Here is an 18,388-nt window from a genome sequence, read left to right on the forward strand (position 1 = left end):
TTGGAAACCTCTAAGTTATAGTTAACATTTTCCCTCACTGTCATTTTCTTTCTTTGTGGCCATGCAACGTGGCTTGCAGGATCTTAGTTTCTCTGACCAGATCTTGGACTGGGTCCCGGGCAGTGGAAGCTCAGAGTCCTAACCACTGGACTGCCAGGGAATTCCCATGACATTTTCAAAACTATATTTTGTGCAGTGCAGTGCTTTCAAGTTCATGTGTGGATATACAGAATCACAGAATTTAATCTCTCACATGTTAGGAGCCTCAGCTATAGAAATGCCATTATTTAGTATCAACAATGGCTTGGTCTCCAGTGACTGGGAGCCCAATTTCCTCCAAGATAGCCATTGCGTAAATGACCAGTAACCACTGATGGAAATTCATGCCATATATGATACAGAAATCTACTTCCTTTTAACATGAAGTTAGATGTTAGACATCATTTATCAATAAGACAAGTGTGAATGTCAGTTGACTGCCAGGATGAATACATTTCCAGTTATTCTAAAAAAGACCCTCATTTATTATGTAAAAATTATGTTTAAGGAAGATTTAGCATACCCAGATTACTGTTCTTTCCTGTAGACTGGTTCTGTAATGCCCTGTAAATGAAGTCTGGGATTGCTAAAATATGATGAACTTGAGAGGTAAGCAAGTTAAAAATTCCATGTGTCATTAAAATATACACAGAGCAGAGTGTGAGACTTCTAGGAAACTAAGGGAGGGGAATGTGGCTGAAAGTTGGATTTTCAATGCGTCCCCCACCCCCCAGCTTTGGGCATTCCCTATGGTATTGCACGCTTAAGTGTCTATGTTTTGAGCTCTTCATCTCCACCGTCTAGCCAATCTACTACTTAGAAATAAGACACCTACAGCATCCTGGTATGCCAAAGGCTGCTAAAAAATCTCTAAACTGATGGAGACACGCCAAAAGTACTTAGAAGATGGTATGAAAGGAACAATATGAACATCAAGATAAATAATGAGGGCAGTGTGACAGACTGTAACTCACTGATTAAACAAGACCCCATGAGTCCATACTGACACAAGTGAATAAATAATTGGGAGAGAAGGAAGGCTCTATCTGACAAAGAACAAAAGTAGGAAGAATGATGGAATTAGCAATGACCATGTGATAGTCATCCCTGTAGTAACTGATTCAGGCACGAAGCATTTTTGGAGCAACAGCAGATTCTAAAACTAGAGGGTGCAAATTATTAAAGAAATGCACATCAAAACTACAATCAGGTGCCATCCTGCACTGGCCAGAACGGCCACATTAAAAACTGTACAGTTAACAAATGCTGGAAAGGGTGTGGAGAAAGGGGAACCCTCCTACACTGCTGGAGGAGTGTAAGCTGGTGCAGCCTCTATGGAAATCAGGAGGGCAGTTCCTTAAAAAACTAAAAACAGAACTGCCATATGATCCAGAAATCCCACTCCATGGCATATATCCGAGAAAACCATCACTCAAAAAGACACATGCATCCCAGTGTTCACTGCAGCACTATTCATGATAGCGAGAGACATAAAAACAACCAAAGTGTCCCGCATCGATGAACGGATACAGATGTGGTACCTGCGTACAGTGGAGTATTACTCAGCCACAAAAAGAATGAAATAATGCCACTTGCAGCAACATAGATGGACCCAGAGATCAGCACACTAAGTCAGTCAGAAAGAAAGACATATGATGTCACTGATATGTGGAATCTAAAATATGACACAAATGAACCTGTCTACAAAACAGACAGACAGAACAGGCTTGTGGTTACCAAGGGGCGTGGGGGAGAGATGGAATGGGAGTTTGGGGTTAGCAGATGTAAACTATTATATACAGAATGGATATCAAGGCTCTACTGTATAGCACAGAAAACTACATTCAATATCCTATTACAAACCACAACGGAAAAGAATATTAAAAAGGTATTATATGTATAATTGAATCACTTTGCCGTACAGCAGAAATTAACACAATCAACTACACTTCAATTAAAAAACAAAACAAACCAGAGGGTGCAAATTTGATGAATGACAGCGTTCTTAGAAAATACTTAACTCCACAGAGAAAGTAACTTCATAGGACAGAAAATTAGCAGACACCACCTTTAACCAAATGATCAGTTAGTATCACCAGTAATGAGACAAACTGACATCAAGGGTCTCCTGATGGGATTCAATGTGAAGAACACTGACAAAAATGTGTCGCAATCAGAATCTAGTAATGAAGAGTAATCAAGAGCCAAACAACTGACCTACATTCTTTGTGAGCATCAAGGCCCTTTGTCTTTGAAAGACAAAGTCTGAAAAAAAAAAAAAAAAAAAAAAAGACAAAGTCTGGCCTAGATTAAAGGAACCTAAGGAGACACAGTAACTGTTAATACACGCAACACATGATCCAAGATTTTTTATGAGGTAAAGGGCTCTACTGTGCTGAGTGGTGAAACCTGACCAGGGTCCACAGATCAGAAAAACAGTGTTGTTTCAACGCTAATTTTCTGATTTTCACAAGTGAGCTGTGGTTATGTAAGAGAATGTCAGTGTTTTTAGGAAATATATACTGAAATATCTAGACATAAGGGAGCTTCATATTTGTTTATTCTCAAATGATTTAGGAAAAAGTATATATATATATATATATACTGACAGAATGATAAATATGATAAAATGTTGCTGTTTGAAGAATCTGGGTAAAGGCTGTATGGGAATTTTTACTATTCTTGAAATAGTTTGATGTTATCTTAAAAAAGAAAAATGTTTTTCCTACCTCAAATAATAACCCTAACTATAGAAGAACAGAGAGACCGTTAGTATTTATAGATTTAATGAACATGCTTAACTCTTGTCCAGGAAACCTGAAGATGTAATTTGTAACTCTGGTGAGACACTGATCTGAATCTTGCTCTGTGGGGGCACACTAAGCTGACGTCTTCCTACTCATATCTCACTAACACCAGGACTGGATACGCTGGAACTAACAGAAAGGAATTGCTAAAAATTCTTTTTAAAAAATTAAATAAACCCATGCATTTAGAAAAAAATATTAGAATGAGTATAAGATGGAGTTAGCTTGTAGAAAGAGTATATGTATATAAACATAGTTCTTAACAAAATGACTTGGGAGAAGGACAGGAACTTGTAGAGTTACACAGTCACGAGCTGGAGAACTTGCAATGGTCTTCGGAAGGACCTTCTGAGGATGTCCAGGGCTGGTTTATGTCGCACAAGACAGTTTGGTGACTACTGGACTTTTTACTAGATCTGGGTTTAAAAGCCTCTGAGGGTCCCATAACACTTAGAATAAGCCTGAACCCTTACCAAGCTCCAAAATCAACATGCTCTCCCTCCTCTGTCCTTCTGCCCTCTCACTGCCATTCTCCGTCCACGTGACGCCCCTCCTCTGACCACTCTGGCCTTCCTGCTGCTCCTTCAACAAGCTCAGTGCACCTGCCTCAGTCTTCACATGCGTGGTGCCCTCTGCTTAGGTCACCTTTTCTCCCAGGTCTTTCCACCTTCTCTTTTCATTCAGGCTCTGCTCTAGGGTCACCTTCACAGAAAGGCCTTCCTCAACCACGCTATCTCTACAATGCCCCGTGTCTCTCCTGCTAACAGTCTCTCCCCCTCTACCTGGCTTTAATTTTCTTTATGCTTCAGTTCAGTCAGTCAGTCATGTCTGGCTCTGCGACCCCATGGACTGCAGCACACCAGGCCTCCCTGTCCATCACCAACTCCTGGAGCTTGCTCAAACTCATGTCCATTGAGTCAGTGATGCCATCCAACCATCTCATCCTCTATTGTCCCCTTCTCCTCCTGCCTTCAACCTTTTCCAGCATCTGGGTCTTTTCCAAAGAGTCAGTTCTTTGGCATCAGATGACCAAAGTATTGGAACTTCAGCATCAGTCCTTCCAATGAATATTCAGGACTGATTTCCTTTAGAAAATTTTCTTTATGGTACTTATCGCCTAACCTACCATGGATGTGTTTCTTCTCCCCGCCCCACTATAACAGACGCCACAAGGGCAGGGATGCACTGCTATGCCCCCACAGCTAAAAGCAGTGTCCAGTGTCTAACAGGCGCCAAACACTGTATCTGTGAGATGAATGAATCAATGCACTGCATTTACTTTTCTTTCACATCTTATAAGGAGATGACAAACACTGCTTCAGGGACCTTATGATCTTTTTCAGGTGTGTGTGAGTCAAAGTTATTCAGTAGTGTCCGACTCTTTGAGACACCATGGACTATAGAGTCCATGGAATTCTCCAGGCCAGAATACTGAAGTTGGTAGAGAACTTCCCTTCTCCAGGGGATCTTCCCAACCCCAGGATCAAACCCAGGTCTCCTGCATTGCAGGCAGATTGCTTACCAGTTGAACCACCTATGATCTTTTGGAGACAAGCAATTCCAAGTCTGAGGTTCATGGCAAAGGGAAGTGTAGGATTATTGTGGCACAAATAACTAGAAGAGTAATTTTACTCAGCTGGGTTGGGGGTGCGATCAGTGAAGAGTCTCCTTGGAAATAACACAACAGTTGAAACCTGGGAGAGAAATAGATATTAACTAGGCAAAAAAAGAGGGGCTTCCCTGGTGGCTCAGTGGTCAAGAATCCTCCTGCCAATGTAGAAGACACTGGATCCCCTGGAGAAGGAAATGGCGATCCACACCAGTATTCTTGTCTGGGAAATCCCATGGACAGAGGAGCCTGGTGGGCTACAATCCATGGGGTTGCAAGAGTCGCACATGACTTAGCAACTACAGACAGACCAGGCAAAAAAAGGTGGGAGGTGAGCAGAGATGTGTGGAAGCAGTGTAAGCATACTGATGAATCAATGGACAGTGAGGACAAAATGGCTGCAGATAAGATGGGGATGTGGGCACAGCAGGCCAGGAAAAGCCTTACAGGCCAGGGAGTTTGGATTTCTTTTTTTTTTTTTTTTCTGATTTCTATCTTAAGGACAATCAACACCCCCCACCCCTGGCCACAACCGAATAGTTCTATACAGAAGAGTGGCCATTAGAACTGCTTCTTTTAAAGACCACTTTTTAAAAGGGACCACTTAAAATAGACATAGATAAACACACCTGTTAATTAGGACACAGAATTCAACACCATAGTGTGCCTGCTGAATGCAAATGCAAATTCATTTCTAAAGAAATCTCACAGTAGGTGCTCACTTTGGCACCACATATACTAAAACTGGAACAATACAGAGGAGATTAGCATGGCCCTTGTGCAAAGATGACATGCAAATTCGTGAAGGGTTCCATATTTTCCTAAAACAGAAATATAGACCAGTGGAACAAGATAGAAAGCCCAGAAATAAACCCATGCACCTATGGGTACCTTATTTTTGACAAAGGAGGCAAGAAAATACAATGGGGCAAAGACAGTCTCTTCAGTAAATGGTGCTGGGAAAACAGGATAGCTTCATGGAAAAGAATGAAATTAGAACACTTCCTAACAACATACACAAAGATAAACTCAAAATGGAGTAAAGACCTAAATCTAAGACCAGAAACTACAAAACTCTTAGAGGAAAACATAGGCAGAACACTCAATGACATAAATCAAAGCAAGATCCTCTAGGAACCACCTCCTAGATTAATGAAAATAAAACAAAAGTAAACAAGTGGGACCTGATTAAACTTAAAAGCTTCTGTACAGCAAAGGAAGCTATAAGCAAGGTGAAGACAACCCTCAGAATGGGAGAAAATATGAAACAACTGACAAAGGATTAATTTCCAACATATACAAGCAGCTCATACAACTCAATGCCAGAAAAACAAACAACCCAATCAAAAAGTTGGAAAAAGACCTAAACAGACATTTCTCCAGAGACATACAGATGGCTAACAAACACATGAAAAGATGCTCAACATTGCTCGTTATTAGAGAAATACAAATCAAAACTACAATGAGATATCATCTCACACCAGTCAGAATGGCCATCATCAAAAAGTCTACAAACAATAAATGCTGGAGAGGGTGTGGAGAAAAGGGAATGCTCTTGCACTGTTGGTGGGAATGTAAATTGATACAGCCACTATGGAAGATGGTATGGAGATTCCCTAAAAAACTAGGAATAAAACCACCATATGGCCCAGCAATCCCACTCCTAGGCATATATCCTGAGGAAACCAAAACTGAACAAGACACAAGCACCCCAACGTTCACTGCAGCACTATTTACAATAGCTAGAACATGGAAGCAACCTAGATGTCCATGGACAGATGAATGGATAAAGAAGTGGTGGTACATATACACAATGGAATATTACTCAGCCATAAAAAGGAATGCATTTGAGTCAGTTCTGAATAGGTGGATGAACCTAGAGCCTATTATACAGAGTGAAGTCAGAAAGATAAATAACATATTCTAATGAATATATATGGAATCCAGAAAAATATTACTGAAGAATTTATTTACAGGGCAACAACAGAGAAACAGACATAGAGCATAGACTGATGGACATGGGGAGAGAGGAGGAGAGGGTGAGATGCATGGAGAGAGTAACATGAAAACTTACATTACCGTATGTGAAATAGACAGCCAGTGGGAATTAGCTGTATGGCTCAGCAAACTCAAACAGGGATTCTGTATCAAACCAGAGGGGTGGGGTGGCGAGGGAGGTTCAAAAGGGAGGGAATCTATGTATACTCATGGCTGATTCATGTTGAGGTTTGACAGAAAACAACAAAATTCTGTAAAGCAATTATCCTTCAATTAATAAAAAAAAGAAAAAAGAAACCTCACAGTGGGACATCTGAAAGTACAAGGTTACAAGGACATGAACACTCTGCCAGTCAGTGTTAAATATGGAGCAAAGTGAAAGAGGCAAGTCTTGGAGCCTAAATCCTAGTTTTGTTGTTTCCTAGCTCTGTGTTCTTGGGCAAATTATATTTTCTGAGCCTCAGTTTTTCTACCTATAAAAAAAAAGCAGGGAAAATACATTCATTTTTAGACTTTTGATGACTGAATCAAAGCATGCAACTGCATGGCACATTGCCTGATATATAAGGAAAAAAAAAATCCCTCATTACCACGGCCTCACAGTGTAATGCTGTTGTCAAGCCTCTCCCATGTGTAGTTATCTGTTATGGGAAACATAAGGTAGTCCTAAACTGCCCTGTGTGACAGTTTCCTGAATCCCAGCACAGGCTCTGGTCTGTTCAAACCTAGGCCATTCTACCTTACAGGGTCTAACAATACTGTTTGAATTTTAAATGATTTACAGTACACATTTTATTCCAATAAGCAGCTATACATGTTAGAACTTTCTTTTTAAAATCCATTAAAGTAGTCCAGGGGTTAAGAATCCACTGTGCAATGCAGGGGACACGGGTTCAATCCCTGGTCCAGGAACTAAGATCCCACATGACTCGGAGCAACGAAGCCTGCGTGCCTCAGTTACTGAGCTGATACGCTCTGGAGCCTCCAAGTCACAACTAGAGAGTCCATGCACTGCCACGGAAGATCCTGCATGACAACAATGAAGATTTCTAGTGCCACAGCTAAAAGCTGACTGAGTGAAGTAAATAATGAAAACAAAATAAAATCCATGAAAAAGAAATGATCTTCAAAATATTAAAAACCATCCCTAGATTACTGAAATAATACTTTCTCACCTCCTCAAGGGAAGATTCCAAATTCATTCCGAAAGCAACTCCCATTAGCCCAAAGAGCGAAAGAGAGAAGGTTCCCATGGTCAACTGTAGGTTCAACCTCATCATCACATTACGGTGGCTGGGGAGGAGAACAACTGCTTAGATCAGAAGGGCCCACCAACCAAGCACCGCAAATTCACTATTAAAGATCATGTGGGCTAAACATACACCTTAAAAAGACACTCCCATGTAGTAGTTATAAATGATAATGATGGGATAATTCTTTCCAAAATGGAAAAACAAAGCTAGACTTAAACACTTTATTACTGTGCAATAATTACTTTATTAAAAAAATACAGATTGTTTTCTATGACACCGTCTTACCTGTCCAGATTGATGAATATGATACTCTGCGAATCATCGATCAGTGCCCTGAGTTCCCGAGCTGCATTGGAAAGATCCTCAGCTAATCGGTAGTAGTTTTCCAACAGCAACTCCATCTCCTCTGCATGGTCAATCCCAGCGCTGCTCTTTTCACTTTAATTAAAAGAGTTCACATAACTAACATGTCCCCGATACATGTGTTATACATTTAGTACCATAAAGCTTCCTGAATTAGTAGACAATATTCAGTTATCCTCTGCTCCTCATGGCTCCTGGGTGGAGGATTAGCCCCAGGGTGGCCAGCGGCAGCAGAGAGACCAGGGAGCCCTCTGCTCTTGGGCATCCTCCAACATCCATCAGCTCCAGGCTTCCCCGGACCTCCTTCCCAGCAACTCCAATAGGGCCTTTGCCCAGGCCCCCAGGCAGTATGCTGACCAACACCCAGCAGCCAATGAAGGTTTACACACTCAAGAGGACCAGCAGTGGGACAACCAGGGCACCCGGCTACGTGGAACAGATGGAGGGCACGTCCTTGCTAGTCAGGGCCTGACAAAACACGGTCCACTGGAGAAGGGAACACCACTTCAGTATTCACTCAGTGAGAATCCCATGAACAGTATAAAAAGGCAAAAAGATATGACATTGAAAGATGAGCCCCCCCCAGGGTGGTAGGTGTCTAATATGCCACTGGGCAAGAGCAGAGACAGCTCCAGAAAGAATGAAGAGGCTGAGCCAAAGCAGAAGTGATGCCCAGTTGTGTCTGGTGGTGAAAATAATGTCTGAGGCTATAAAGAACAACATTGCATAGGAACCTGGAATGTTAGGTTCATAAATCATGGTAAATTGGATATGGCCAAACAGGAGATGGCAAAAGTGAACAACAACATTTTAGCAATCAGTGAACTAAAATGGACGGGAAAGGGTAAATTTAATTCAGATGGTCCTCGATTACAAAATGAAGTTGGGCAAAGGCTAAGTTTTGCCAAGAGAATGAACTGGTCATAGCAAACACCCTCCTCCAATAACACAAGAGATGACTCAACACATGGACATCACCAGATGGTCAATACTGAAATCAGACTGATTTATTCTTTGCAGCCAAAGATGAAGAAACTATACAGTCAGCAAAAACAAGACCTGGAACTGACTGCGGCTCAGATAATCAGCTAATTCAGGCTCAAACTGAAGTAGGGAAAACCACTAGGCCATTCAGGTATGACCTAAATCAAATCCCTTATGATTATACAGTGGAAATGACGAAAAGATTCAAGGGATTAGATCTGGTAGACAGAGTGCCTGAAGAACTATGGACAAAGGTTCGTGAATCTGTACAGGACCTAGTGACCAAAACCATCCCCAAGAAAAATGCAAGAAGGCATAGTGGTTTCTGAGAAGGCCTTACAAATAGCTGAGAAAAGAAAAGAAGGAAGAGGAAAAGGAGAAACGGAAAGATACACTCAACTGAAAGCAGAGTTCTAAAGAATATCAAGGAGAGATAGAAAGCCTTCTTAAGTGAACAATGGAAAGAAACAGAGGAAAACAAAAGAATGTGAAAGACTAGAGATTTCTTCAAGAAAATTAGAGATACCAAGGGAACATTTCATGCAAAGATGGGCACAATAAAGGACAGAAATGAAAAGGACCCAACAGAAGCAGAATAGATTAAGAAGAGATAGCAACAAAACACAGAAGAACTATACAAAGAAGATCTTATGAACCAGATAACCACGATGGTGTGGTCACTCACCTGAGCCAGACATGCTGGAGTGTGAAGTCAAGTAGGCCTTAGGAAGCATTACTACAAAGCTAGTGGAGGTGACGGAATTCCAAGTGAACTCTCTCAAATCCTAAAAGCTGTTAAAGTGCTGCACTCAATATGCCAGCAAATCTGGAAAACTCAGCAGTGGTCACAGAACTGGAAAAGGTCAGTTTTCATTTCAATGCCAAAAAATGTTCAAATTACTATACAACTGCACTCATTTCACATGCTAACAAGATTATGTTCAAAATCCTCCAAGCTACCCTTCAACAGTATGTGAACCAAGAAGTTTCATATGGATTTAGAAAAGGTGAAGAACCAGAGATCAAATTGCCAACATCCGCTGGATCACAGAAAAAGTAAGAGAATTCCAGAAAAACATTTACTTCTGCTTCATTGACTACACTAAAGCCTTTGACTGTTGTGAATCACAACAAACTGCGGAAAATTCTTAGATAGGAATGTCAGACCACCTTACCTGCCTCCTGAGAAACCTGTATGCAGGTCAAGAAGCAACAGTTAGAAATGGACATGGAACAATAGACTGGTTCCAAATTGCGAAAGGAGTACATCAAGGCTGTATACTGTCATCTGCTTATTTAACTTTAGGCAGAGTACATCGTGTGAAATGCAGGGCTGATGAATCACAAGCAAGAATCAAGATTGCTGGGAGAAATACCAACAACCACAGATATGCAGATGATACCACTTTAAAGGCAGATAGTGAAGAGGAACTAAAGAGTCTCTCGATGAAAGTGAAACAGGAGAGTCAAAAAGCTGGCTTACAACTCAATGTTCAAAAAACAAAGTCCCATCACTTCACAGCAAACAGATGGGGAGAAAATGGAAACGGTGATAGATTTTTTTCTTGGGCTCCACAATCACTGCGGATGGTGACTGCAGTCTGAAATTAAAAGATGCTTGCTCCTTGGAGGAAAAGCTATGACAAACCTAGACAATGTATTAAAAAGTGGAAACATTACTTTACTGACAAAACTCTGAATAGTCAAAGCTATAGTTTCTCCAGTAGTCATGTGTGGATGTGAGAGCTGGACCATAAAAAAGGCGGAGTGCTGAAGATTTGACGCTTTTGAAATGTGGTGTTGGAGAAGACTCGAGAGTCCCTTCAACTGCAAGGAGATCAAACCAACTGTAAAGGAAATCAACCCTGAATATTCATAGGAAGGACTGATGCTGAAGCTCCAATCCTCTGGCCACCTGATTCGAAGACCTGATCCACTGGAAAAGACCCTGATGCTGCGAAAGACTGAGGGCAAGAGAAGGTGACAGAGGATGGGATGGTTGGATGGCATCACCGACTTGATGGACATGGGTTTGAGCAAACTCAGGCAGATAGTGAAGGACAGGGAAGCCTGGCGTGCTGCAGTTTGGGGTCACAAGAGAGTCAGACACAACTTGGTGAGTGAACAACAACAGTAATTCAGGTATTGCAAAAAAAAAATTAGCCTCTCCGCCTTTTCTGTTATTGTGATTGAGGCCAGTATAACTGGCTTTGCTAACTTATCCTAAATATGACACAGATAAGTTAAGGACACGGGTTTATCCCTACACAGGCTTTACTGTATTTCACATCCCTGAATCTGGGGACAGTCATGCAAATACACATACTACCATTTACAGGAAAATCCAGACATGCGAATGCTGACAAATGAGTGCAAAGTCCAAATCATTATCAGGTAAAATACAACCAAAAAGTAAAAATGAACATAATGAGCATTTTCTTTCCAAGGTAAATGTATAGTATCACTTCCATATAGGAAGAAAACTGGTTCTGAAAAATGTAAATACAGTCAAAATGGCTCAAGACAGCAGAGGAGCGGTATGTGGCTCTCATGTTCTCCCACAAATACATCAAAATACATCCACTTGGGACAATTCTCACGGAACATCTACTGAACACCGCAGAAGATCTCAGACTTCCAAAATGGTAAGAAAACCTTCACATAACTGGGTAGGACAAAAGAAGGGAACTGGGATGGGACTGCTCCTGGGAGGGAATGGTGAAAAAACGTTTTCATCCCTGGGGAAGTCACCTCACTGGTGGAGAGATCAGCTGGGATGGGGGAGAAGCGGGCAAGGAGCCTTGGAAGGGAGCACAGCAACCAATCTGTGGAGGGCAGAGTGGAAAGACCTGCGTAGTCAGTTGGGATGGGTGCCTGGCAGTTCCCAGCCTCAGATGTTCCTCTGATGGGGCAGGTGGAGGCTGGGTGCTGAGGCTCAGGTTTCATCATGAAAATTACCCAATTAAAGCAGTAGACAGAAAGCCAAATGGGGAAAAAAAAGCATTATAAGAGACCAATGGGATAATACAATAAAGTGCCAATCTACACATAAAAGTGATTCCAGAAGGAGAAAAGGCGATTAAATACGTATTTGATGAAATTGTAGCTGAAAAAATTTGATGAAATTATAGCTAAAAACTATCCAAATCTAAAGAAGGAATCAGATATCCAGATACAGAAAGCACAGAGGGTCGCAAACAAGATGAACCCAAACAAATCCACACCAAGACATATTATAAAAACAGCAGAAGTTAGACAAGATTCTCAAGGTAGCAAGAGAAAAACAGAGCTAATTACACGGGAACTGCCATAAGGTTATCAGTTGATTGCTCTACAGAAATGATGCAAGCCAGAAGGGAGTGGCAAAGTATGTTCGAAGTTTAAAAAGGGAAAAGTCTGCAACACGAAGTACTCTGCCCAGCAAGAATATCATTAAGGATGGGGAAATAAAGAATTTCTCAGATAAGCAAAAAATAAAGAATACAGCAATACTAAACCTATCCTGAAAGAAATATTGAAAGGTCTTCTTCTCTAAATAGAAAAGAAAAATACAGTAAAGAGGAACTCACAGTTGGAAAGTAAATCACTTAAGTTAGCCAGTATAGAGATCAAATTGGAAAAAAACCTATTTATGAAAGGAAGATAAACACAAGGAACAGTAAAAGGATAAACAAGACATGATGTGAAAAAGGACATCAAAATCATAAAATGTGGGGAAGGAGAGTAAGAAAATGTTGATTCTTATTTTTTAGAACGTGTTTGAGCCTATATGACTATCAACCTAAAGCAAGCAGATATAGGAAAGGGTTAACATACCTGAAAAACGGGGCAACCACAAATCAAAAACATACAATAGTTTTAAAAAAAAAAAAAGACCAAAGAGAATACAAGGGTAAGAGAAAAGGAAATCATCAAACCACAAAAAGAAACAGAAAAAGACAAAGGAACAAAAAGGAAACAGAACAGACTGGGAAACAAGGTTTAAACTGGTGGTAAATATGTAAGTATCAATAACTACCTTGAATGTCAATAGACTGAATACTCAAACCAAAACAGAATGGCAAACTGGATAAACAAATAAGAGCCTACAATATGCTGCCTACAAGACAGCCACCTTAGGGCAAAAGACACACACAGATTGAAAGTGAGAGGAAAAACATATTTCATGCAAATGGAAATGACAGGAAAACAGGAGTTACAATAGTCTTATCAGACATATAGATGTTAAAACAAAAGCCATAAAGGAAAAGAAGGAAAATATATAACGGTAAAAGGATCAATGCAAGAAGAGGATTTTACACTTGTCAACATCTATTGCCCCAAACACATAAAACACTAACAAATAAAAAAGGAGAAACTGATGAGAATACAACAGGAGACTATCACCCCATTCACATCAATGGGCAGATCTTCTAGACAGAAAAATCACTAAGGCAACAGATCCTAAATGATATGAGTTAAGACTTAACTGGTGTTTTCAGGACATTATTCAAAAAAACCCAGAATACACATTTAAGTGCATATGGAACATTCTCTAGGACTGACCACATACTAGGACTCAAAACTAACCTCAGCAACCATAAGAGTAAAGAAATTATTTCGAGCATTTTTCCTGACAACAGCATACAGTTAGAAATCAACCAAAGGAAAAGAAATCCATATGTCACTAAAAAAAAAAAAAAAAAACCAAAAAAACAAACCCAACAGGTCAATGAGGAAAACAAAAAAAGGAATTTACACACCTCCCTCAAAAAAACAAGGGAAAAAAAATCTCAAATTAACAACCTAACATACAACTTAAAAGAATCAGAAAATACAAAACCCAAAACCTCAAGTCAGTAGGAGGGAAATAATAAAGATCAGGAAGGAAATAAATTGAGATTAAAAAAAAAAATAGAAAAAAAAGAAAACAACCCAACATCAGGCTTCCCTCATAGCTCAGAGGTAAAGAATCCAACTCCCACTGCAGGAGACACAGCATGGGATTGATCCTTGGTTTGGGAAGATCCTACATGCCGCAGAGCAACTAACCCCGCATGCCACAACTGTGCTCTAGAGGCTAGGAGCTGCAACTACTGAAGTCCCGAGTGCCTGAGAGCCCATGCTCCGAAACAAGAGAAACCATTCCAGTGAGAAGCCTGTGCACTGCTACCAGAGTGATCCCCACTTGCCAGAACCAGAGAAAGTCCGTGCAGGAACAAAGACCCAGCAGAGCCAAAAAAAAAAAAAAAAAAATCAGTAAAATCAAGAACTGGGTCTTTGAAAGGATAAACAAAATTGACAAACCTCTGGCCAGTCTCACTAAGAAGAACAAAGATAGAATCCAAATAAATTAGGAAATGAAAAAGGAGAAATTTCAACTGATACTGCAGAAATAAAAAAAACCTTAAGAGAATACTATGAACAATTATAAGCCAACAAATTTGCCAACTTAGAAGAAATGGACAACTTTCTAGAAAGATATAGCCCACCAAAACTGAATTAAGGAGAAAAGATAATCTGAACTGACTGATCACTAGAAGTGAAATAGAATCTGTAATTTAGAAAAACACAAAAAACAAAAACTCCCTACAAACAAAAGTCCAGGACCAAGTTGCTTTACAGGCAAATTATTCCAAACATACAAAGAACTTCTTACACTCATCCTTCTTAAACTCTTCTAAGACTGGAGAGGGGAGAACACTTCCTAAGACATGTTAGTAATATGAAAGTGTGTTAGTCACTCAGTCATGTCTGACTGTGACACCATGGTCTGTCCATGGAATTCTCCAGGCTGGAGTGGATTGCCATGAAGCCACCATCAATCACCTGATAACAAAACTAAACAAATACCACCAAAACAGAAAATCATAGGCAAATACCTTCAATGAATATAGATACAAAAATTCTCAACAAAATATCAGCAAACTGAATCAAACAACATATAAAAAAGATCATGTACCAAAACCAAGAGGGATTTATCACAAATTCACAAGGATGCTTCAACATACGCAAAATCAATCAAACAATGCTCAGTCATGTCCAACTCTTTGCAATCGCATGGACTGCAGCCTGCTAGGCTCCTCTGTCCATGGGAATTTGGGAAGCAAGAATACTGCAGTGGGTTGTCATACCCTTCTCCAAGGGATCTTCTCAACCCAGGAATCAAACTTGAGTCTCTTACATCTCTTGAATTAGCAGGTAGGTTCTTTACCACTAGTGCCACCTGGGAATTCCCAGTGTAATACACCATATAAATGAAAGTCAAAAACCACATGATCGTCTCAACAGATACAGAAAGAGCACCTGACAAAATTCAATCCATTCATAAAAAAAACACAGTAAAAGCCACTTATGACAAACCCAAAGCCAATATAATATTCAACAGTGAAAAGCTGAAAGTCTTCCCACTAAATCTGGAATAAGAAAACAAGGAGGCCCACCCTTACTACTTCTATTCAATGTAGTAATGGAAGTCCTAGTCACAGCAAACAGACAAGAAATAAAAAGTATTTAAACTGGAAAGGAAGAGATAAAATTGTCATCATATGCAGATGACATGAAAATGCATAGAAAACCTTAAGGACTGCAGGAAAAAAAACTACTAGATCTATAAATGAATCCAGCAAAGTAGCAGAATATAAGATTAACATTTGGAAATCAGTTTTACACTAATGATGAAATACAGAAAAGGGAATGTTAAAATTAAAGAGGATTCAAAGAAATGGAAAGATATCCCATGTTCTTGGATTGAAAGAATATTGTTTAAATGGCAATACCACCCAAAGTAAACTACAAATTTAATGAGATCCCTATCTAATTACCCATGACATTTTCACAGAATTAGACTTAGAATTTTTTAATCCAAAAATCTATATGGGGAAAAAAAAAAAGCCCAGAACTGCCAAAGAAATCCTGAGGAAACAGAAACAAAACAGGAGGCATAACTCTCTCAGACTTCAGACGATACTAGGAAGCTACAGTAATCAAAACAATGTGGTAACCAGTACAAAAACAAGACTATGGATCAATGGAACAGAATAGAGAACCCAGAAACAAACCCACACTTATAGTCAATTAATCTTTGACAAAGGAGGCAAGAATATACAACGGGAAAAAGACAGTCTCTTCAGTAAGCAGTGCTGGGAAATTTGGACAGCTGCATGTAAGTCAATGAAGTTAGAATACACCCTCACACCCTACATAAAAATAAACTCAAAATGACTTGAAGACTTCAAACATAAGACATGATACCATTAAACTATAAGACAGCAAAGGCAAAACATAACCTGACATAAATCATACCAATATTTTCTTAGGTCAGTCTCCCAAGGCAACAGAAATATTGATAAAAAAGAATAACAAGTGGTACCTAACCAAACTTAGAAGTTTTGCACAGCAAATGAACAATTAAAAAAAAAAGACAACCTACAGACTGGAAGAAAATATTTGCAAATGATGCAACTGACAAGGGTTTAATTTCCAAAATATACAAACAGCTCATACAACTCAACAACAAAAACCCAAAACCACATAACCCAATTGAAAAATGGGCTGAAGACCTTAACAGATATTTCTCCAAAGACATGAAATAGCCAGTAGGCACATGAAAAGATGCTCAACATCACTAATTATTAGAGAAATGTAAATCAAAACTACAATGAGGTACCACCTCACACTAGTCAGAATAGCCATCATCAAAAACTCTACAAATAACAAAAGCTGGAGAGGCTGTGGAGAAAAGAGAACCCTCCTATCCTGTTAGTGGGAGTGTAAATTGGTGTGGCCACTATGGACAACAGTATGGAGATTCCCTAGAAAACTAAAAATAAAATTATTGTACAATCCAGCAATCCCAGTCCAGGGCATGTATACCTGGACAAAGCTATAATTCAAAAGATATATGGACTCCAACATAGCATATTCATAGTGTAGCAGCACTATTTACAACAGCTGAGACATTGCAACAATCTAAATGTCCGTGGACAGATGAATGAATAAAGATGTGGTACATACATACAATGGAATACTACTCAGCCATAAAAAGAATGAACTAATGCCATTTTTGCAGCAACATGGATACAACTAGAAATTATCATACTAAGTGAAATCAGAAAAATACACATGGTATCATTTATATGTGGAATCTAAAATGTGGCATAAATGAACCTATTTACAAAACAGACACAGAGAACAGACTTGTGATTACCAAGGGGGAGGAGGGGACAGAGAGGGATGGACTGGGAGTCTGTAGCCGATGCAAACATTACATACGGAGGCGCTAACAACCAGGTCCTACTGTACAGAACAGGCAACTATATCCAATTTCCTGGGATAAACCACAGCAGAAAAGAATCTAAAAAAGGAATATACATAGGTGGGTAACTGAGTCACTCTGCTGTATAACAGAAATTAGCACAAAATTGTAAATCAATTATACTTCAGTAAAAAAAAAAAAGTTACTAGTTTTTTTCCCCTTCTTTAGTTATACCCCCAATCCTACCAAAGAGGATAAGCAGGAATGAAGCACTGTGTAAAAGACACTTATAAAGCATATTAGAGATAGATTGGCTTAAGAAGGAAAGCGAACAAGAGTTCAAGTGTTCGAGTTTCTGCTACTATATCTATCTGTTAGAACATCAAGGGTTACAAAGCCCTTTTTATTTTGTTTCCTTATTAAGATATAGATAACTAATTTCTCAAAATAATTAAAAAATCTGTACACTCTAGGGAAACTATGGACATTACAAAGGTGTTTGTATTAAGCTCTGATACTGACAGTTACAAAGACAAAAACATTTGAAAAGGCAGCATTTACACTTGAGTATACACAAGAAGCATACATGATTTTTAAGTTCATAAGAAATGAAAGGTCTATAAGAAGAGTGTTTTTGTATTAACCAGACTTACAGAATCTGTGCCAATGTCTCCCTCGCCTCCCTGCACTCCATCCACCCTTTTCCCCATCTCTCCCGCTGACCTCTCCAGCAGTTAGCTGTGTCTGTCACTCTGTTGGTCTGTGTTTATCTTTACAGTTGTTGTATACAGAGCAAGCACTTAATAAGTCTTCATTAAATTCAATTAGATGCAATACGGAAAAGGAAATAATGAAACTGGGGATGAAAAGTGCACCTCTATTCTAGAAAAATGTTCTTCTTTATAAAAAGTTATCTGAAGAAGACGACTGATTCTAAGAGAAAAACTAACAAAGCGTCACTGGTCACTCACAAGACTTGTGGGTCACTCCACTTTGTCAGGCAGAGCTCTTCCAGCAGCTCTTCTTCATCCAAGATCTCTAAAATGGACTCTTTGAAGATTTTAATATCTGTTTCTAACTCTGACAGGCTGTAAGAATA

At 39.5% G+C, this 18,388-nt stretch overlaps 1 protein-coding gene and 1 non-coding gene across 2 annotated transcripts in view; one reads left to right on the top strand and one right to left on the bottom strand.

Annotated features, from left to right (window-relative positions):
- Positions 1 to 18,388, bottom strand: part of MRS2 (magnesium transporter MRS2) — a 36,517-nt gene that overhangs the window by 3,996 nt on the left and 14,133 nt on the right. The window contains exons 7-9 of the mRNA XM_061147512.1: positions 18,261 to 18,377; positions 7,992 to 8,144; positions 7,629 to 7,746 (exon numbers count right to left, since the gene is read on the bottom strand). Of these exons, the coding sequence (XP_061003495.1) occupies positions 7,629 to 7,746; positions 7,992 to 8,144; positions 18,261 to 18,377 (388 nt within the window). The remainder of the gene's footprint in view (positions 1 to 7,628; positions 7,747 to 7,991; positions 8,145 to 18,260; positions 18,378 to 18,388) is intronic.
- Positions 5,170 to 5,276, top strand: LOC133060010 (U6 spliceosomal RNA). The gene has a single exon (XR_009693680.1). It is a non-coding gene; the product is annotated as a U6 spliceosomal RNA (small nuclear RNA).

The sequence above is a fragment of the Dama dama genome, chromosome 7 (assembly GCF_033118175.1).
Source record: "Dama dama isolate Ldn47 chromosome 7, ASM3311817v1, whole genome shotgun sequence".
NCBI classification, from domain to species: Eukaryota; Metazoa; Chordata; class Mammalia; order Artiodactyla; family Cervidae; genus Dama; species Dama dama.